General features: G+C 38.0%; 5 protein-coding genes and 1 pseudogene across 5 annotated transcripts; 1 reads left to right on the top strand and 5 right to left on the bottom strand.

Moving 5' to 3' along the window:
- The first annotated feature begins 140 nt into the window (after window positions 1–140).
- On the top strand, window positions 141–730 carry Vm26Ab (Vitelline membrane 26Ab). The gene has a single exon (XM_018004382.2). The coding sequence runs from the start codon at window positions 209–211 to the stop codon at window positions 668–670; it is 462 nt and encodes a 153-aa protein (XP_017859871.1). The 5' UTR covers window positions 141–208; the 3' UTR covers window positions 671–730.
- A 1061-nt stretch (window positions 731–1791) lies between these two features.
- Window positions 1792–2643, bottom strand: Vm26Ac (Vitelline membrane 26Aac). The gene has a single exon (XM_018001274.2). The coding sequence runs from the start codon at window positions 2447–2449 to the stop codon at window positions 1847–1849; it is 603 nt and encodes a 200-aa protein (XP_017856763.1). The 5' UTR covers window positions 2450–2643; the 3' UTR covers window positions 1792–1846.
- A 2354-nt stretch (window positions 2644–4997) lies between these two features.
- Window positions 4998–5572, bottom strand: LOC108611638 (vitelline membrane protein Vm26Aa-like). Its single transcript, XM_018004383.2, has one exon. It carries the CDS (start codon window positions 5512–5514, stop codon window positions 5128–5130), a length of 387 nt encoding a protein of 128 aa, XP_017859872.1. The 5' UTR covers window positions 5515–5572; the 3' UTR covers window positions 4998–5127.
- Window positions 5573–6917: 1345 nt separating this feature from the next.
- LOC108609553 (vitelline membrane protein Vm26Aa pseudogene) lies at window positions 6918–7481 on the bottom strand (annotated as a pseudogene).
- A 6551-nt stretch (window positions 7482–14032) lies between these two features.
- On the bottom strand, window positions 14033–15574 carry psd (palisade). The gene has a single exon (XM_018001629.2). The coding sequence runs from the start codon at window positions 15502–15504 to the stop codon at window positions 14089–14091; it is 1416 nt and encodes a 471-aa protein (XP_017857118.1). The 5' UTR covers window positions 15505–15574; the 3' UTR covers window positions 14033–14088.
- A 2657-nt stretch (window positions 15575–18231) lies between these two features.
- LOC108610631 (uncharacterized) lies at window positions 18232–20956 on the bottom strand. Its single transcript, XM_018002833.2, has 2 exons — window positions 20623–20956; window positions 18232–20536 (listed from the first exon to the last, which is right to left on the bottom strand). The coding sequence occupies exon 2, from the start codon at window positions 20484–20486 to the stop codon at window positions 18318–18320; it is 2169 nt and encodes a 722-aa protein (XP_017858322.1). The 5' UTR covers window positions 20487–20536; window positions 20623–20956; the 3' UTR covers window positions 18232–18317.
- Window positions 20957–21713: the final 757 nt, after the last annotated feature.

Raw genomic sequence — 21713 nt, forward strand, 5'->3', positions numbered from 1 at the left:
AACTGCAACTCCATTTGGGTCGTCAGCACTTTGAAATTATTGGCTTTGCGCTTTTTGCCTGCTATTGGTGTTTTGGCATTTTCTGATTTTCCAATGTGATCAGCGTTTTTCGACAGGGCTATAAAGCAAAGAGCCTCGCCACCGATCAACTACAGTCACTCACTCGATTCCACTTCGATCGCAAGTCAAGACAACATTAACTATCGCCATGGTATTCAACATTGGACACATCTTTCTGGTCACACTGCTCGCCGTGGTCTGCGCTGCAGAGACGATTCAATTGCAGCCAACGCAAGGCATCCTGATCCCAGCTCCATTGGCCGATAACATTCGTGTGTCGAGGGCTGCCTATGGTGGCTATGGAGCACCAGCTGCTGCACCCTCCTATTCCGCTCCAGCTGCTCCATCATACGGCGCACCAGCTGCACCCGCTGCACCTGCCTATGCTGCACCCGCCGCACCAGCTGCCCCAGCCTACTCCGCCCCAGCACCAGCACCAGCACCCGCCTCCATTCCAGCCCCACCGTGTCCCAAGAACTACCTGTTCAGCTGCCAACCCTCGCTGCAACCCGTGCCCTGTTCGGCCCCAGCTCCCGCCTACGGCAATGCCGGCGCCTACTCCCAGTACGTTCCCCAATACGCTGTGCCCTTTGTGCGCGAACTGCTATAAATGATTGATCCTGACATTTGGCTTACCTGGTCCAATAAATTGAAGCTATAAAGAAAAAAATTTGATTTGTTGTTTATTTGTCGTTATATTCTAAATGGGCAGATCAATAAAATGGTAATTATTTAATTTCTCAAACGATGTGGGTATAAATATAAAAAGTGGCATGAATTGCTATTGTTAGCAAGAGGGTCAAATGTTTACCCAGATGAGTTACTATCATTCTGCGTATTAATAGGCTGTAATTAATAAATCACTGAATTCATTTTTTATAGACCTATAAACATTGAATTGTTGAACAATTCATTTAAATGAAATAAAATTTAATACAAAATGCATGGCTGAAGATAAAAACAAAAATATAAGAAATACAAATAATATAAATAATACAAATAATATAAATAATAATAAGATATACTATAAAAGTATATAATAAATTTCAAATATTTTTATTTTTATTTCATTTATTTAATTATTTATTTATTTTTAATGAAAATTATATTTATTGGAATGTGTCAAACGGTCTTTTGATTCTAAAAATATTTTTATTTTATTTTTTTAATTATTTTTATTTTATTTTATTTATTTATTTTTATTCATTTATTTAGATATTACTTATATATTTATTTATTTATTTTTATTTTTTATTTTATTTTATTTTTTTATTTTTTTTTTTTCATACTTGTAGATTTATGATATATAAAATATATCTCAAAAGAGGAACAAATATTTTAAATAATAGTAAATATTGAAACAATATAATCTGAAATATGATCAATATTCAACTTTTCTCATAGTTAAACTACAATTTAATTTATTTTCTTGTAATTGAATTTGGAAACAAAGATTTATATATATAAAATATATATATAAAATGCAGAAATGAAAAGACTTTAAAATGTGAATAATGAGAAGTCAATAAAATGTCATTATTTCTGTATTCTAGGCCTGATCATCTTATCTTATTTCAGATGGTTTCACTTCATAGACATCTGTTTCCCAGCTGTAGATGTTTTCAAAAACCTACCATAATCAATCAATCTGTGTTTGTCTTCGCTTCCGACGATAAGCAAACCACCCCGACAACAAAAACAACAACAAAAGCAGCAACAACAACGTAAATGTAATTCTTAATATTCTGGTTTTATTTTTAGATATCAATATCAGTCCTTTGGTCTCTCAATATCCACAACTGCCAGCTGGCGCTGCACTGCCACAGGGCACTGGCTTAAGCACCGGCTCACAGGAGAAGACATAATTCTTGGCACAGGGCGGCGATGGAACGCTGGGCGCAGCATATGAAACTGGAGCTGGCTGTTCTTGCTGCGGCTTCTCTTCTGGTTCCTCTGCTTCGTAGCTACGTCCGAAACCGCCGCGGAAACCACCGCCAAAGCCACCGCTGAAGCCACCGCCAAAGCCGCCACCCCGTCCAAAGTCTCCACGCCCAAAGCCGCCACGGCCAAAGCCAGGTCCGCCTCCAAATGGTGGCCTGCCAAACGACGGTCCGCCAAACGGTGAACCACCAAAGCCGCCACTGCCCGGCAAGCCAAAGTTATTCTCCACATTCACTTCCTGCACAATTTGCTGTTGACGTGGCTGACGCAGCAGCTCCACACTGTCCCCCAGCTGTTCCGGCGTATACAAGCGTACGGGTATAAAGCGATACAGCTGTCCCGTGGGACTGCGCACACAGCGCTCATTACATTGCCCCTTGGCCAGGGATAGCAGGCAAAGGTAGCTCGCTAGCAGCAGCGCAAACGGCGCCCAGTGGGTGGCGAACATGGTGATCTGATGGATACGGGTGGAGGTAACTGAACACCTGAAGTACTATGAAGCTGTAAGCTGAGACTAGCCAGCAGTTGGCTGCAGCCAGTTGGTTTTTATTAGTGCGAAAATTTGCAGCGTCAAGCGGAAATGGAGTTCAGGTCAAATAGCAGAGAGTGCTTCAAGGTGATTTGGCTCGGCTAACTGGGTTACTTGGCCAACATGGGGCCAAGGCTAATGGCGAGTCTCTTTGTACAATATAATAACACAAAAATTTCCTTTAAATACATTTCCTAAACAACATATGTCACCAGACACAAGTCGAACGCTATTCGGGCAAAACTTTGCTTAGACTTTCGACTGAATCTAGCTGGCCAACATCTGTTAGCCGTTTGTGTATATCTTATTACCAAACAAACTTTGCTTCAGCTTGATCGATTTAGGTTGCCAACTTTGTCGCTTATTTTGCAATCAACAATTCTTTTACTTTCTACACACACACACACACACCCAAAAAAAAGTCAAATCAAAACAAAATTTGCTCGGTTCAAAGACCTCAGCCATATGCAATAATAATTTTGATTTTTTTATTTGCAATTATGGTAAAATTTTAGGGCTAGAGTAAGGGAGCGAAAGTGCTTAATAAACATTTTTCTAAATATACATACAATATATATATATTTAATATATATTATAGATATGCATATGCTGATCTAAAGTTTTTTTTGTTTTGTACTTTTTGTAGGTGTTGCTCTTGATTTGGTAAAGTTTGCTAAGGCTTAGCAGCTCAAAGTTCAGTAAAAATTGTTTTAATAAAAAATCTACAAATTAAGTTAAAATTAATATTAAAAAAAAAAAAAAAAAAAAAATTGTAGTACAATCAAGTTTTTGTAGTTTTTAAAAGAAATTTTTAAGCTTATATAAAATTTGTTTATGCTGCATTGAGTCAAAAGATAGTATATTGGTTGGATATATCAATCTGCATGCAGCCATTGCATTTAGCAGCTATTGAAGCTAGAGGTCAAACATGTGGAATCAGCTAAAACAAAAAAAAAACAAGTAAGAACGCTCCAGTCGAGACTGCTCGACTAGGAGATACCCTGAACCCTCTAATCTGATATTCTAATCATTCTGCACTTCTTTTATGCACACATACATACAGATGCATCCACACGCACGCATAAGCCTGCGCTCTGCTAACTGCGCAGTAAGCAGCGACTGCGCTTGGGCTGCACTGTAGTGTGGGCAATATTATGAGAATTTATTTGTCGAATAATTTTTTTTGTAAACATATGATCTTAATGAAACTTTCAGAGTGTAATCATATGGTAAATATGTGTGTACATTCCAAAGCACAAGTCTCTAGTACTTGAAATGCGTTTTTTACAAATTGGGGGCGAATGGGGCGTGGTATCCAAAATCTGTAAATTACAAAATCTTTGTATCGATTAACTTTATATACAACGCAAATTTGAAGACTCCAGGTCTAAAAATGTTCAAGTTAGGCTAAAAAAACAAAATCAATTTTTCGATTATTCTCGATAAAAAAGTTATCGGACGATTTATCGAAAAAATAAAGCAAACTCGTGCTGCGTATGGTACACACGAGTATGCATGCCAAATTTCAGCTCTCTAGCTCTTATAACTTCTGAGATCGACGCACTCATACGGACGGACGGACGGACGGACGGACGGACAGACGGACAGGGCTATATCGACTCAGCTCGTCACGCTGATCAAGAATATATATACTTTGTGGGGTCTGCCACGCCTCCTTCTGCCCGTTACATACTTTTTCACAAAACCATTATACCCTGATTTCCCATTTTCAATGGGTTCAGGGTATAAAAATATACAAATAAAATATTTAAAAAATTATCATAATATCTAAACATTATATAATTGGATAAAAAATAATGAGTACGTCTCAAACAGAAAATAATAGAATTTTAAACTTATAAACTATCGATCAAAATTAGGGAAATTAAAACTAAGATATTTTTTACATTTTTTTAAAATGATCAGAAAATTAAAATAAAATACTTAAGCACTTAATGATTTTATTTTAAAAGGGTTATATGTCTAAGATTGAGATGTCTGACTAAGACTAAGCAATATATGTATAAAAATATAATACCAAATTTATACTATCTCTCTTTTATTAAAAATAAAGGAGAAATTCTTTTGGATTTTTTTTATAAAACAAAAAAATATATATACAAATCAAATTAAGTAAAAATACATATTTTATCTATTTAATATTTGCTCGGAAACTGCAAAACATTTGTAATTCAATTAAAAATGAAACCGTATTAGACTTTACATCCATATGGAAGTTTGCCTTATGTTTCATATTAAGCAGAAATTGTTTTTGCACTTGGGAAAAGCCAAAATCGAATATTTCGCTGTTTAATTTAAGTGGAATATTGATATTTATATCCAGCTATCGAATAACAATTTGAAACAAACAATTCAATAGAACAGCTGTGATAGCAGCAATGCTGTGGAGCTATACAGTTTCGAAATGCTGAAAATACTTGAGTAAAACATTTGCGACTATAGAAAATTCGTTTTTATGCATTAATCTTTATTGTTCTTTTTTTTAGTATTTTCTTTAAGCATGGCAAAGATTTTGGTTTCTCGGCAGCTCGGCAAGCCGTATCAGATTCAAGTCCTCAGATTCTTCGTGTGTTCTTCTAGTAACCGTAGCCGTAGGCCTGGGGCAAGTAGGCAGCGCCGTAGAGGTTCTGCTGATGCTGGGGCACGCCGTAGTTGGGGGCAAGATAGCTGGCCACGGGCGAGGAGTAGGCACCGGCAGATCCGTAGCCCTGAGATGGAGAGCTGCATGGCACTGGCGCCAGGTTGGGCTGGCAGCTGAACAGGTAGTTCTTGGGGCAGGGAGGAGCTGGCACACTGGCTGCGCCGCCGGAGCTGCCGCCGCCATAAGCGGACTTGCGTAGGCGGGTCAGATCACCATAGCCCTGGTTATCAGACTCAGATTCCTGGTTGCTTATAGAGCCGGCGGGATTGGCCAAAGCGGAGCCAACAATGGCGACGAGGGCGAAGCACACGAAGAATTTCATCTTGAAGTTGTTGATTCTTTTGTTGTTACCAAAGGTGACTGATGCCAGCTGTAACCCCACACTCGGCTTATATAGCTAAACTTTGTCAACTTGGCATAAAGTCGACAGCCAAGTGACTTTGACTAGTTTGACTTTTACTTTTGTCTTTCGCTTAATCAGCTATCGCTGATCACTCCATAAATCGCACTAAATACTACATAGTAATGCGGTAAAGCCAACAAGATGTGCCGACATTTGCATTTCGTTGCATTGGATTAGCCCATCATTTTTGTGGATTAATATATATATTATATACATTGATATATATACATATGTATTATAGCAATACTTATAATAATAAAATATCTCTTTCTACATCTGCATATATTTCGACTTAAATCTAGATCTATACTAGAACTATTCTATATATTCTATAGTTTCTATACAGTCATACATTTATTTAAGCCAACTCCTATAGTTATTTGCATACCCATTCACACAGTAAGGAGAGTATATTGGTTTTATGTAACGTTTGTCTTGTTGCTCGTCCGTCTATCTATCTGCAAACTATATGTTTAATTTGTGTTGTATATAATTAGAGCCTGAACCCATTGAAAATGGTAAATCAGGGTATAATGGTTTTGTGAAAAAGTATGTAACTGGCAGAAGGAATCATCGCAGACCCCATAAAGTATATATATTCTTGATCAGCACGACGAGCTGACTTGATATAGCCCTGTCCGTTCGTCCGTATGAGTGCGTCGATCTCAGAAGTTATAAGAGCTAGAGAGCTTAAATTTGACATGCATAATCGTGTGTACTATACGCAGTACAAGTTTATCTTAATTTTCCGATCATACAAAGGAAACTATTTAACAAATAAATTCTCATAATATTGCCCACACTGCAGCGCAGCCCAAGCACAGTCGCTGCTAACTGCGCAGTCAGCAGAGCGCTTGATTATACGTGCGTGTGAATACGTGTGTATGCATATAAAAGAAAGTGCAGTATGAGTAGAATATCAGCATAGAGGGTTCAGGGTATCTCCTAGTCGAGCAGTCTCGACTTGCGCCTTCTTAAATATTGTTTAGCTTATTCTTAATTCCTAAAGTATACATAACTAGTTTACTGAATTTGATTTGGCATATATTTTTCTGTTAAAAAGACCTTGCTATAATTAAATGACTCATCTTAAAATTGGATAATTATCCAACGCATTTACATGGTCCAGTTAGAGAACTCATCTACAACAAATCTGACCAGCGGTCCTAAATGAAACCCCTAAATGATTTATGTTTAATAGAAGACTAAAAACTATTCACCCGAACAGTTGCAGTAAAAATTCCTTAGAAATTCCATAAAAATAAATCCCCTTCGCTTAAAAATTTACCACCAACAGATAAAATCAAAATGAATAAATAACATTTTTCGATTGTTTATCAGTTTATTTGCAATTTTTTAGAAAATTTCTTTATGCATGGCTAAGATTTTGGTTTCTCGACAGCTCAAGTCCTCAGATTCTTCATGTGATCTTCTAGTAACCGTAGCCGTAGGCCTGGGGCAAGTAGGCAGCGCCATAGAGATTCTGTTGATACTGGGGCACGGCATAGTTGGGGTCAAGGTAGCTGGCCACGGGCGAGGAGTAGGCACCGGCAGATCCGTACCCCTGAGATGGAGAGCTGCATGGCACTGGCGCCAGGTTGGGCTGGCAGCTGAACAGGTAGTTCTTGGGGCAGGGAGGAGCTGGCACACTGGCTGCGCCGCCGGAGCTGCCACCGCCATAAGCGGACTTGCGTAGGCGGGTCAGATCACCATAGCCCTGGTTATCAGACTCAGATTCCTGGTTGTTAACGGAAGCCGAGCTGCTGCCGGTGGGATTGGCCAAAGCGGAGCCAACAATGGCGATGAGAGCGAAGCACACAAAGAATTTCATAATGAGGCTGTAGATGCTGCTTTGGTTATCAAAGATGACTGATGACACTCCCAATTGCACGTCTACTTAAATAGGCAGACTGGAAATCTGTCTAGCTAGCACATCTGGCTTCATCCATAAAGTTTGGCTTTGAAATGTTGGCCATTTCTTACAGTTACGCTGATCTGGCGACTTGAGCTCTTTTTGGGGTCATTTAAATGTTTAAGAATTTTTTTTTTTTTTTTCTTTCTTTTTGTTTAAACTAAGTTGGCAAAAAATTTATTAAAATGAGTGAAATATGTGGCAACCGACTTGGGTGGGTGTCTCAATTGTGACTCGTATGCATGTTGCACAATATTAATTGTAGCCTCATTTATTAGCAAGCTCTACTTAAAGATAAAATAGCTCACGATTCTGCTTGCATTGTGAATATTTACATATTTCGAAATATATATTTTTAATTTGTGTTGAGTTAACAAATGAGCGGAACTTAGAGAATTTTTATAATTTATAATAAATGTTTGATAAAATATGTAATGATATTTCTAAATTTTTGAAATACATATGTTATATTAATGTAAAGATTTTATAAGCTATAAAACATAATATAAATATATATTCAAAAATATTTTAAAAATTATAATTATTTTATATTAATAACTCTTATTTCTTCTTAACTTCATGTAGCAAAATTGACAATTATGAATACAAAAATATATTAACTATGTATACTAATTTATCTATTAAGTCGAGTAACAATTACCAGTTGTCTCGCAAGTTTATTTATCTAAAGCTCGCTGCAAATTGTTGATTAGATATGCATGTCTGGAAAATAACTGGGGAATTCTTTCGATAGCTCGCCCACCCGATCACTCACCCTGCTGTAGAGATAAAAGATATAGAATAACTATGGTATATCTGTTTTGCGAATCTGTTTACATTTCTTGTATGAATAAGTTATCATCTAAGTTATCTATGAGTTCTCCTCTAAATATAGCATATGAGCATGTTATTGACAGCTTTTTCTATCAATATCATATTTTAATAATTTTTGTAGGTGAACATTTTTTTTTAGAATTGTAAAGTACAGCTATTATCTTTTTTGTTTGACTAATTTTATATTATCATTTTATTTCACTTGTTCTTATTTTTCTTTCTATACAAATTGTAGTTGTTCAATAATAAGAACTTGCTTTAGCTGCTTGTACATATAAATATTGTGATCAAAAATATATTTTCCCATTACTACCAATACCATAGACTATTTTTATTTATATATGAATAATTTGTTGTTACTTTGTATTGTATATTTTCTCAGACTAAATTTAGTTTTATTAATAAAGTGTTTATTGGGAAAAATATATATCTTAAAATGTATTTATTAATATGACTTATTTATTCTGCAAATTATTTATATAAAACTATTTTTTTATTATTGTATTTGAATTGTATTTTATATATGTATATATTAGTTTTAATGTTTCAATAAGTGAAACTTGATTATATTGTTATTAAAGGTAGCAAAATAAAATTTAAATAAAATATTAAAAAATAAATTGATTCATACATATTTCTGTTTTATATCATTCCAAATTGTTGTTTTTTCCCTGTTAGTTTTTTTTTTTTTTTTTTTTGTTATTTATGTATGTAAATCATACACTATTTTATTTTATTTATTTATTTTAGAACCGAATGGCCATGCCACAATTTCTTTTATTTATATTTCTTGATTTATATAATTATATGCAGTTCTGGAATTTACTATTCTTCATTTCTTAATCTTTTATTTACTTATTTATTTATCTTTTCTTTATTTATTCCAAATTGTTTTGTTTTTTTTTTTTTTTTTAATTTCTGTATGAATTACATACACTTTGTTATTTTTTTTTTTACTTTCTTTTTTTAGAAAAAAATGAATTTTAGTTATTTTAGTTATATTTCTTGATTTATTTTGTTTATATATACATTGTAAAATTCTTGTTTTCAATTTCCTTTTAATTCTATGCTCAATTTTTTAGAAAAGTCTGAGCATTTTTGCAACTATGTATGGCCTTACGATTTATTTCTATACTTTATGAAATTGTCATAATTTTTCAAACTAAATATAAATAAAAAAGCATAAATTTGCTTGATGATTCAAAGTGATTCAAAACGAAGCGAAACGAATGCAAGTGCCAACGACCCACATTTTGGTTTGAGTTTCGGAAATTTATTGCGTACAAACGCAAAGCAGCTACATAAATACAAAATTAAATATAAATTTCGTAACTGTAGAAACAAATGAAAATTTCCACAACATTTTTCCTTCATTTTTTTCTAAATACAAACATGCAGTATACGGCCACAAAAGCACCCCCCGCCAAAAAGGCAACCACTGCGATTGAACAAACCACAAAATATACATATATAAATATGTGTAAGCACATATACATATATATATACATGTACATATTTACATATAGCTGTATGTATTCGATAGTGAATGTACATATATAATGATTGTGGCACCCGGACTTAGCAGCTCCCTTACAGCTCAACGCCTCGCACACAGCGAGAAAATTCGTTAAGCAAGCCGAATGTTGAATACACTATCAGAAAATATAACTAAAAGTAGCTCAAGCATTCTTACACTATTTAAATTTGTTCTGACTGTTTCATGAATGCAGTCAGCTTAGGGCATATCTAATACAAACTCTATAATCATGTACATATATCCTTTCTGGCAGCGCATAGAGATCGCTTCATTTGGCAGCAGCGTTGGCGTCGACGACATTGGCGCTATTTTCGAGACCCTGCATGCGGTTGGATTGCAAGTGCCCATCGGCAACAGCAACAGCATCGATCAGGAGACTCTCTCCCTTCTCCCCCTCTCACATTTTGGAGAGAGCTGCGCACACATGTTGTTTCACATGTCGGTGCTGTTTATGGGCTGTTCAATTTTTAGGATCATTCTGTTTGTACACTCACTCACTTATGCCCGAGACTCTCGGCGGCGCTGCTTCTGTGAAAATCAGTGTGGGGTAGTTTTTCGTAAAGACAAGATCCCTGATCTCTTGAGTATTCGTTGCTCTAGAGTCGGTCACTCACTCTCAATTGTTGCTCTTTGAACTCTGCTCTCGAGTGGTTGTGAGATCACTTAATAACTTAATATACAACTTTGCGATTGCCATGTCTAGAAATATAAGCGAATCAACTGATTACAAACTAATTAAGATTAATAACAGTTTATTGAATAAACAACTTGATATCATAGCTGACACCTCGAGTCAAATGAATACAACTCAAGCGCAGCAGAATCCATCGAAACGATTCGCTAAAGATAAACATATTTGGGCTTAGTTAATCAAGAAATTATACAGAGACTGATTTTCGAAATTGAGCATATTTCTTTTACTTCTAGCTTCAAGCTATAAAAATAGTTTTAGTATAGTTCTATACTTTGATCATATATTTATAATAAAATTCAATTGAATTTAATGTAGCCATGAATTTTAATATTTATTATAATTTAATATAATTATAATATTTAATTCAGGAATATGTATAATATAAATTTAAAAGTAAATCAATATATAATTTATAAATTTTCTCCAAAGTTAAATGACATCAAGACAATGGAATAAAATTTCGATTAAGTTTCTTAAAATAAACCTTTTGTTGAGAGCAATAGTTTTAGAATACATAATATAGAATGTAGAATTATCTCGCTTTATTTGAGCTGCAAATGCATTGTTGTAAATATTTAATATAAATTTCTTGATGCAGTAAAACTATATATGCTCTATAACTTTTCTAAAAACTTAAGCTTATATAATTTTATTTATTTATGCATTTATTTGCAACTATTACATATCAAAAACTGCATAAAAAGTGTGTTAGGTTTCTCTACATAATAAAAAGCTATAAGACTTAATTTCTCACTATGCGTAAAGTAAACTATTTTGATTTCACCCTATTTACATATCATTAACCAAATATACTGGATAGTAATCCTAATAATCGTTTATGGATTAAAAAAAGCTTAATCAATTTTTGTTTTTGCTGCAAAGCATCTATGTATATATTTAGTCCGTAAATTATTTAGTTTTATGATTTGTATATTATATTTTATATTTTATATTTTATATTTTATATTTTATATTTTATATTTTATGTTTTACATTTTAGATTCATATTTATATTTTATATTTTGCGTTACCATAGTCCAGCAAAAAAATTTAGAAGTATAAATGTAATATGAATAAAATTCATAAAAATATATATTTAATCTCAACTCTCATTATGAGTCAAAATATTAAAACAATTTGTGAAACTACATATGAGCTATTGCAATTTCCGATATGCCAACACTTAGTCACATATGTTCTATAGGGGATGTCAGCAGGAAAGGATGATTATATATATAGCCAGCATATATGGAATATGTCCAATTTTATACAGTTTATATATTTATTGATGCTATTCTTGGAAACGTTTGCTCTATATTATTATTTAATATGACTAATAAAGTAAATGATTTAACCAGAGAAAGTAATACAATTAATAGTTTAAGATTCTTTCGTCAATAATATGACGAAAATATAACTTAAGATAAATGTATGACATTTGCTTGAGAAACTCAAATGAACTCAGTGATCTGTGCTGACATCGCAGTTAACATGAAAACGAACAGATCATTCAAGAGATGCCAACCAATTGAATCAGAGAAGCTCACTTGATCTCTGACATGATCGCGGCATGTTCGCTGATTACGTGGCAAGATGTGAAGATCTTAGATATCTCATATGCAGAGCAACCGCTAATTTATTAAGCATATTTTCCGCTCACTCAACAGGCGATTAGATTATGTAAACGGCGTCACGCTCCGTACAGACGAGCTGCATGCCTCAGCGAACGATCAACGCCCAGGCAGACGCCTAGATCCCAAGACAAACTCTTTGACTAAATGTGGCAAGAAGTGCGTGCCACATGCAAAGTGAGACAGTGAAATAAACAAAAGCCGTTGATGACCAGCTGAGTGCAGGCCTCCGCCGTCGACTGCGGCTCTGGTTGCCAGGCACAGGCTGTATGCCAACGGCAGGCAACTTTCACTTGGTCACGGTCATGGTCAGGGGCTCTGCTCTGGTACATTACCCGGGTCCAGTTATCGCATTTCATAGCCCCGATGCTCAATGCTCGATGCTCGATGCCCGCATAGGAAGTCTCTGTTTATCTTGTGCAATTTGTTATGGCATTTGAATTTGAAAACGAAATGAAAACGGAGACCATCCAGCGACCAACTGACTGACTGACTGAGGCGATTATGGCTCAAATTCTTGCCAACGTCATCGTCGTATATGTGTAAACATACAAACATATATATTGATATATATATACATACTTACAAGCATGTATGAAAAGAGAGGGCGCAATAATAACAGGAAGAGGCAGCAGAATAACAAATCGGGTCTGCACATATGCGATAAATGCGAACCGATGATCGCTATTCGGGACCTTGACAGCTCAGGCAAAATACACATACATATATAGATATATATATATATGAATACATATATACATGTATTTACCCTTGCCGATAAGCAGCTACTGTTTATACGAAACGGAAATCATCAAAACAGTCAACTGTACACATTTATCTGGGAGCCTGTGTAGAGTCAACTCAACTCAAATAGCTTCGATTAGACATATTAATAAGTGAATCACTACTGTAAATATTCATATAGAAAGGATTGACATATCTTGATATGATTGTGATTTTGAGAAAGAGATACTTAAATACTTGAACTATTAGATATATGTATATAAAATGGATTGACATATCTTTGTATGATTCTGATCTTGAGAATGAGATACTAAATGCTTCAACTGTTATATATATGTATGGCTCTGATCTTCAGAAAGAGAGACTTAAATATTTAAACTGTCAGAAATCAGAAATCACAACTGAGTTGAAAAAGATATCATTGTAGATCTACAAAATTATATCTTGAATAAAATACAAAAAAACATTTGAAGCCAAACAAAGGCTTTTATATATAGATGTCCAATCAACGCACACAGTCATAAAATGGGGCTGTGAATATGTCGTATGTATTTGAATATAGAAATACCAATTATAATTTATAAATAAATATGTATATGAGCTCTCTTATGGCTATCTTAATATTAAACACTTCAACATATTAAATAGACAGTTGAATAAATAAAATGTATTCTCCTGCATTTAGGATTGTTAAAATATCATATAAAGAAAACTTAAAAACTAATAATCTAATAATTATAATCTATAATAATAATAATAATAATAATAATAATAATAAAACTAATAATATAATAATTTATATTGTACGATGCAATGCTATATACCGATTATCAGATATATTTCCGCAACATTTACATAGCTCTTAAACTATTTATTATTAATATACTATTTACCAAGATTGTAGAGCCAACTTCTAATTTAACTTACCAATCATCTAAAGCTAAAAAAAAGTCTAAAATAATAAAGACAACTCTTTTTATGTGCGTGATCATCCCGTCATCCTCCATAAATCCACTTCAGCTAAGCCAAGACCCGAACCCAATGCAACCGAGCCCAATACATTTTGTAAATTAATAGACTGACAATCCAAACAGCATTTACATAGATTTTATTTACAGTAAAGTCTTGATCATTCCAGTATTCATCTACTATATCCATTCCTCTCGGCCAGGGCCAAGCGGTAGTTGTACTCCTGGAAGAGTTCGGGTGCCACGCGATAGGGTTGATCAATTAAAGACAATCGAATGGGCGTCTGGCAGGAGGAGGACGTATAGACAGGCGCTGGTGGCGCTGGAGGTGGAGGTGCATAGACCGGTGCTGGTTGTGGTGCTGGTGGTGCTACATAGACAGGTGCTGGGGCAGGAGTTGGTGCGGGAGCTGGAGCTGGTGCTGGGGCTTGTGCAGGTGGTGCAGAATAGCCATAGAAAGGAACGCCCAAAATGGGCCAATAGCCCGCACAAGCGGGTGGAGTACAGGGTGCAGATGGTGCAGGTGGTGCAGGGGGTACTGGAGCTGGAGCTGGAGCATATGTAGGCAAATCCACTGGCGCTGGAGCTGGTTGCTCATAGACCGGCTGAGCTGTTGGTGGTGGAGGTGGTGCTGGTTGTTCCGTCTGCGCTTCGTAGTTTTGCTCCGTCTGTTTCAGCTTGTTGGCCAATTCGTCCTTGGATGAGGTCGATAAGTAAATGATGGGTTGATAGACGATTTGCGGTGGCTGTGCACCACCGTAGGACTTGGCGGGTTGACCATACTCTTCCACTTTGTTGTAGCTCTCTGGTGCTGGTGCTGGAGCCTGGGATTCATAGCTTGGTTGAGGTGCCTGTGGCTGTTCGTAGCTTTCGGCTGGCGGCTCAGGAGCCGCATATTCCTCAGCTGGTGGTGGTGGTGCTGGCGATGGTGCTGGTGCCACATAGCCGGCATCGCCATCGCCGGGACCATCGTAGCTGGGATTGGGTGTCTCATAGCCGCCGCTAGGTGGTGCCGGATTGTATTCAACTGGAGCCTCTGGCTGCGGCTGCTGCTGCTGCTGCTGTGGTGCCGGTGGTGCATAGCCTTCGCCGCCATAGCCAGGACTTGGTGGTGGCGCATAGTTGTTCAGCGGTTGCTGGCCACCACATTGACCACACTGACCCGCACAGCTGTTGCCCCACAGATCGGGCAGTTTCTTGAACAGTTTCAGTTGCTTAAAGGGATCCAGTTGATCCAGTTGCAATCCATTGTTGCAGTTATTGACGGGCAAAGTGGGTGCCAAATTATTGGGATAAAGCAGATTATTGTTGTAGTTGTTAGGCAAATTATTGTTATTGCCGTTGCAGCAACTGGATTGCCTGAATAAATCGTCCCACCATTTCATGAGCGAACGATTCGTACGCCTCAGTTCGTCGTTGGGACCCACTGTGGAGCCTGCATCGGCCATCAGGTAGTACATGGGCTGTCCAGGTCTCGCAATGCTATTCGAAATGCCAACATCATCATACGACAGCGCCTGCGCGTACCCAACCAGGCAGCAGCAACTGCAGACCAATGAAGCCATCAAACAAATCCAGGAATTGTGCATTTTGCGTTGACGTTTGTGAATTTAACCTCACGTCGCGAATACTCAATTGCAACTATTCGAACAAGCTCCAATTGCATCGAACAATCACTGCCCAAAGTGACCCAAAAAAGTGCAAGGCTTGCACTTCAATACCCTGCCTTATGAAGGCATCGCTACTAGGGTATTATGTTGGGTAGAGAAGGGTTTATATCTGTAAAAATACCTATGTATCTATGTATCTATGTACCTAAGAATCTATGTATCTCTGTATCTATGCATCTATAATCTATGTATCTATGTATCTACATATCTATACATCTATATATCTGTATCACTATGTATCTATGTATCTATAATCTATGTATCTATGTATCTATGTATCTATGTATCTATGTATCTATGTATCTATGTATCTATGTATCTATGTATCTATGTATCTATGTATCTATGTATCTATGTATCTATGTATCTATGTATCTATGTATCTATGTATCTCTGTATCTCTGTATCTATATATCTATAAAACGATGTATCTATATATCTATACAACTATATATCTGTATCACTATGTATCTATGTATCTATAATCTATGTATTGATGTTTCTATGTATCTATGTATCTTTGTACCCCTGTATCTATGTATCTATGTATCTATGTATCTATGTATCTATGTATCTATGTATCTATGTATCTCTGTATCTATATATCTATAAAACTATGTATCTATATATCTATACATTTATATATCTGTATCACTATATATCTATGTATCTATAATCTATGTATTTATGTATCTATGTATCTATGTATCTATGTATCTGTGTCATCTATAATCTATGTATCTATATATCTATGTATCTATGTATCTATGTACCTACATCTATAACTTCACTGCCTATATCTATAACTTCATCTATAGAGTATACAAGTTTCGCACTTTCATTGCTGTAGCTGAAGCTTAGGAAGAATATGGAGAATCGTTGATTTTGTCATGAATTTCGCAATGGACATGATCTAGCCCGGTTAGTAGAAACCCAATCGCAACACCTGTGCCAATTCTGGTCAAAGCTTACTCAACCCAAGAGCTTTGACAGTAGCCGAAGTACATTGACTCGAAGCCTAAATTTGCTTTGTATTATACATATATTTATGCATATGTATATATAGTTAATTTCGTTTTTGTTTATTTAAATTGTGTTACGTGCTTAACATGAGCAATCAGCAGATTGCAGCTCGACTGGGCTCGACTCGTTGCCAGCAAATAAATAGGTTCCTGTTTGGTCCGTGAAGCGTAGCTGCTATAGAGACGTGCGCCAGTGCGAAGGTAAAATGCGCAAAACCCCCCAACGGAAGTATATAATACATCAAAGAAAATGTATAAGAAAAAAAACTGCATAATAAATATGTACACAAGTATTTATATAAAATACTTCCTTAAGTGGCCATTGGCTTATTCATCGCCAATAAGCTGGGCGTCAAATATACCATTGACTGGGAAGACTCCGATCGTGCACAAAGAGTAGACTCAAATTAAATAAGCAAGAGTGTAGAAGCTAGTGAACCGCTTGTAGATACCCTGTAGAAAGCTATGGAATATGATACATAGGATGCGAAGTTTGTCTTAAGAAGATCCAAATAAGATTTAAATACAAATCTACATACTTGAGTACAAATATTTAAAAATTACAATTATTCTTAAACTAACTTTCCTCCAACCCACTCAGAAATATCAAACTCACTTTAAGCTTTTTTAATGGATATTGGATAAAAATTATTTAATGTAGCAAGTGCAGACAGAATAAATTATATTCACTGCTAATTGAGAAAGTCTCTCCTAGACAATATAAATTAACAGCATGCGCCATAGATTATATACAGTTGCTCATATATACAATTGTATAAATGTGTATAGATTGCAATAATATACATTATATTTTGTCTGTTAAAATATAGTACATGGGAAAATGTTTAGCATGAGGGTTTCTTCTACAGATTTGACGCCTATAGAAAATAATTACAAAAAGCCAAATAAACGTTGTAGTATTTATATATGCGTAAAAATTGTATCTCCTTAAATTTAATGTCCATCAGATATTAGGCACTTGTTTTTGTAACATTGCACAGCTTGTTCCGGCTTTATCTACTTTATCTCAGCTTAGCCTCGCCTGCCTCTAAAGGGCTTCTTTAGTTTCGGAAAGCAAGAAAATGTCACAGTGGGCCAGATCTAGGGAATCTCGCCCTAATGAGTGTGTAAGACTAAAAAGCGGAAACATAGGCCAAAATAGAACAAGAGCTAAAGACGACTTGGGGGAAAAAAATAAGTAACAAGAATTAATTTAACATTTAAAATTACTGAGGAAAAAGTTCAATGCCAAAATATGACTACCATGTATATGTTGATTCCTGAAGAAAAACGTATCAAAGAGACCTCGAACCATATTTAATTGTACTATCTTTGCTAGTAAAATATTTAATCACTCAAAAATATAATGAAAACCATTTAGTTTCGCTTAAATTTACCCCTGAATTTTAAATATAAATATATATTCGGGTTCTAGTAGATCAATCTTCGTATTTCCTTTTGAAGTCCACTTCAAGTTTATACTTTTTTTAAGGCCTTCAGAAACACAGATCTCTTGTTAAAGAAATTTAACCAATTAACTAATCAGATTATAGACATATTCATAATCATCTGGCTCTTTTCTTCCATTCAATTAATCTTATAGATCTCAAAATACAACTATCCCTTTTCGAAGCAATTTAACTAATTAGCTTTATTAATGTTTAGTTTTAGTAATTTTTGCACAGTGTAAAAACTTATACTAGTTAAGATCTACAATCGCTGAAGATATTTGCGCTTGTGGGAAGTTTTGCTGCTGCCGTAGCGGAAATTTTGACGTTTGCGCTTGTCGGACTTGAGTTTTTCCTCTCCCTTCTCGATCAGTTGTTCGGCATTGAGATCCGAGTCGGGATCCGTTGATTTTGATGCTTCTGTCTCCACATCCTCAGCTGACTTCGGCGCTTCAGTGTTGTCGTGCGAATCATTCTCCTCCTCGTCGTCTTCCTCCTCATCTTCGGCTTCATCGGCGTCCTCTTTCTTGCCGCCATCACGTGTGGCACCAACAATGGATTCAGTTGTTTGCACGCCTCCTTTGGTGGTTGGCGCTCTGGTGGTGCTGCTGGTGAAGCTTAGGCCAAAGACTTTGGGCAGCGCTGCTGTTGTGGCAGTTCCCATTGTGCTCTCCTCGGGTGCACCAAACAGACGAAGTCTGGGCTGCTGGGTCGTTGGCACTGGAGCGCCTAGAAGTCGATTGAAAGGATTAAACGGATTCAGACTGCCGAACGGACCAAACGGATTCAGCACTGGCGCCATGCCAAATGGTGCACCCACTTGTGGAGCCATGCCAAAAGAGGAGCCCACCTGAGGGCCTCCGATGCCATAGGTGGCGCCAGCATGCGCACCCAGTCCAAAGCCAGATCCCACTTGAGGCGCTGCCAGGCCAAAAGATGGCGCCACCTGTTGATTAAGGCCAAAAGGCGAACCCAGTCCAAATGGCGCGCCAAAGGGACTGCCCACCATAGAGTCACGTGCCGCCGTTGCCGATCCGGAGCCGGGCACAGCCAGATAATGCGTGGGCTGCTGCTGTCCATAACAGGGCATGGCTATGATCACAGGCTGAAAGCTGGGACACTGAGCGGGCGTATTGTAGCTAGCCGTGGAGTCCGCAGACGTCGGACAGGGACACGAATTGCAGACATTGCTGTCGCCAGGCGGGACTTGACTGTAAGTCAGGGCGGAACTAGTCTTCGGGCTCGCATTGTAAGTGGGTTGGCTTTGAGCCGGTGCAGGCGGCATCTGTGGGGGCATTGGTGCGGCTGGAGCCGCGGCAGGCTGTGCATAGGTTGGCATGTATCCGGGGTACTCCACTGGCGCTGCCTGCTGCAGAGGCGCCGCCTGTCCCAGCTGCGGCTCCTTGGGCTCCAAGCTGGCATAGAAGGTGCGCATAATGGGATCATCGTAATAAGGCGGCGGCTGCGCTGCAGCTGTGGGCTGCTGCAGCTGCGTCTGCATCAGTGGCATCCACACCATGGGCGGTGCAACGCCCACCATTGCATCCCTGCCAGCAACAGGCTGCCGATACGGCATATTGAGCTCCTCCTGGCGAAAGCCCACATCAGGCACGGCCAGCACATCCTCACCAATGCCCACATGATAGCGACTGCCCACTAGCGCATCGTAGGCATTGCCATTGCCATGGCTCGCTTGGCCGCTCGCAGGCTGTGATTTTGGTAAAGACGCTCCTTGAGCAGCTGACGGCGATTTCGGAGCTGCTGCATCAGCATATGCAGGGGCCGCGGGCGCTGGGCGTGCGCCTGCTGCATTTCCACGTGCAGCTGCTGGTGCGCCGCCTGCACCTGGGTAATGAACTGCTGGCATGCCATATGGTTGCGGAGCAGACGCAGGTGGATAGGCAGCAGCAGCAGCGGATCCAAAGTTGCCGACATGGGATTCAGTAGCTGGCGTCTGGTTCGAATATGTCGTCGCTGGCGTTGCCTTGGCCGGTGACTCGTCATAGTTGGGGGCGATCGGAAAAAACCCAGCTCCAAAGCTGGGAAACGACGGAAACGGCGTCTGAATATACTGCGGACTAATGGGCCTCGCTTGTTGCTCCGTCTGTTGATAAGTCTGAATTGGCTGCTGTTGTTGTTGCTGTTGCTGTTGCTGCTGTTGTTTCTGTTGCTGCTCGTCCGCTGGCTGAGCTTGGGCGCCGCCACGTGAGAAGTCGGTGCCCTTGCACATGAAATAGGGCTCCTCCTGTGGTCCGCTCGGCTTGATCTCTACACAAATTGTGGTCAACGTACGCTTGCTGCGATGCAGCGCATCCAGCTGTTCGCGTGGCGCCGCCTGCTGCTGTTCTTGGACCAGCCCAAGTGCCAGCCAAGGGCACAGCAGCAGCGACAGCAGCGGCAGCAGCCTCAAGCGCTGTGAATAATTGGCCATTGCTTCCGTTTACTAACTTCCGTTGCTGCTGGGCGCACTGCTTTTATACTCTGCAAGTGTCGCAATCATCAAAAGAGAGCACTACAAGAGGTTAGAGATCCCCGTTGGCTGGGAACCTGAAACTCCCACGACTCACCCACAGAATTCTATGTAAAATCTTGCACAATCCGTGCTGCAGTACTTCTTGGTTCACTTGCTCCGCCGCCTCTTGTGTCTTGTGTCTTTGCAGCCTTTTCAGCTGCACCGGTAATTGGAGTTTCTTTCACTCGAAATTCGTAACACTGAATAAACCCCTTTCAAGCTGTACATAGTGTCCGAACCTATGCCAGAGGGTTCAATATGGATGGACTACACTACAATCTTATAAGGTCAACTAGACTAAATCGTTCCAAAAGATCTTATATATTCTATTGTTTATTCTAATGAATCAATAAAAGTGTAAATACCATATATATTATATACATCAATCTTTAATCTTTTATTATCCATGATTTAAATAATTTAAAGTATTATATAGAGTTTTATAATATTGAGTTGTTCTCTCAATTTTGCAATTGCAGTGTATTTAGACGTTGTCATTAACCACAAATCCATCAGTTCTTTCTTCAATATTGTTCTTTCATTAAACATTCAACATTAATTTGAAATTTCAGCTGAGTGTAGCAACTTTTTAGCGGACTTCAATTTCGCGTGCTGCAGTTCAACAAACTCTCAAATTACCGTTCACTTTGTCCAGTCAACATTACCTAGACAGATATACATACATATTCATATCTATATATACTGCTAGACATATGTATATAGAGTAATACATATGATATATAACAACATATAGAGATAGCTCTATTCAGTGTTAGTCAAATCGGTCAGTTGGTCAAAGCATATTGGATTTCATCGAATCGTATGACCTGACGCAGCAGCCCAGAGCCATTTGAATGCTAGGAGCCATTAGTAAGCAAACTGAACAGCTCATCTGGCAATTTAATCAGACACATATAGATACATACATATATAAATCGTGCGTGTGTCGGGAATTTCAAATTACGCAGCTCCCCTTTAGTTAGGCTTGTCGTACCCCTGCGCACCCGACCACAAAACGTCGCTTTCATTTAACAAAAGTGCTAAAGACTCTGAAGCTAGGGGAAGGGTTGCAGAGTGCTAGTGGGGCAGAGAGAAAGAGAGACACTGAGGCAGCGAGTTCAAGGCAGTAGGAAACGCCAGTTTCGC

Source organism: Drosophila arizonae, chromosome 3 (assembly GCF_054131065.1).
Source record: "Drosophila arizonae isolate 15081-1271.41 chromosome 3, UAZ_ARI_1.0, whole genome shotgun sequence".
Lineage (NCBI taxonomy): Eukaryota > Metazoa > Arthropoda > Insecta > Diptera > Drosophilidae > Drosophila > Drosophila arizonae.

Excerpts from the sequence above, each read along its gene's own strand:
- Vm26Ab (XM_018004382.2), top strand. The coding sequence starts at position 209 with ATGGTATTCAACATTGGACACATCTTTCTGGTCACACTGCTCGCCGTG.
- Vm26Ac (XM_018001274.2), bottom strand. The coding sequence starts at position 2,449 with ATGTTCGCCACCCACTGGGCGCCGTTTGCGCTGCTGCTAGCGAGCTAC.
- LOC108611638 (XM_018004383.2), bottom strand. The coding sequence starts at position 5,514 with ATGAAATTCTTCGTGTGCTTCGCCCTCGTCGCCATTGTTGGCTCCGCT.
- psd (XM_018001629.2), bottom strand. The coding sequence starts at position 15,504 with ATGCACAATTCCTGGATTTGTTTGATGGCTTCATTGGTCTGCAGTTGC.
- LOC108610631 (XM_018002833.2), bottom strand. The coding sequence starts at position 20,486 with ATGGCCAATTATTCACAGCGCTTGAGGCTGCTGCCGCTGCTGTCGCTG.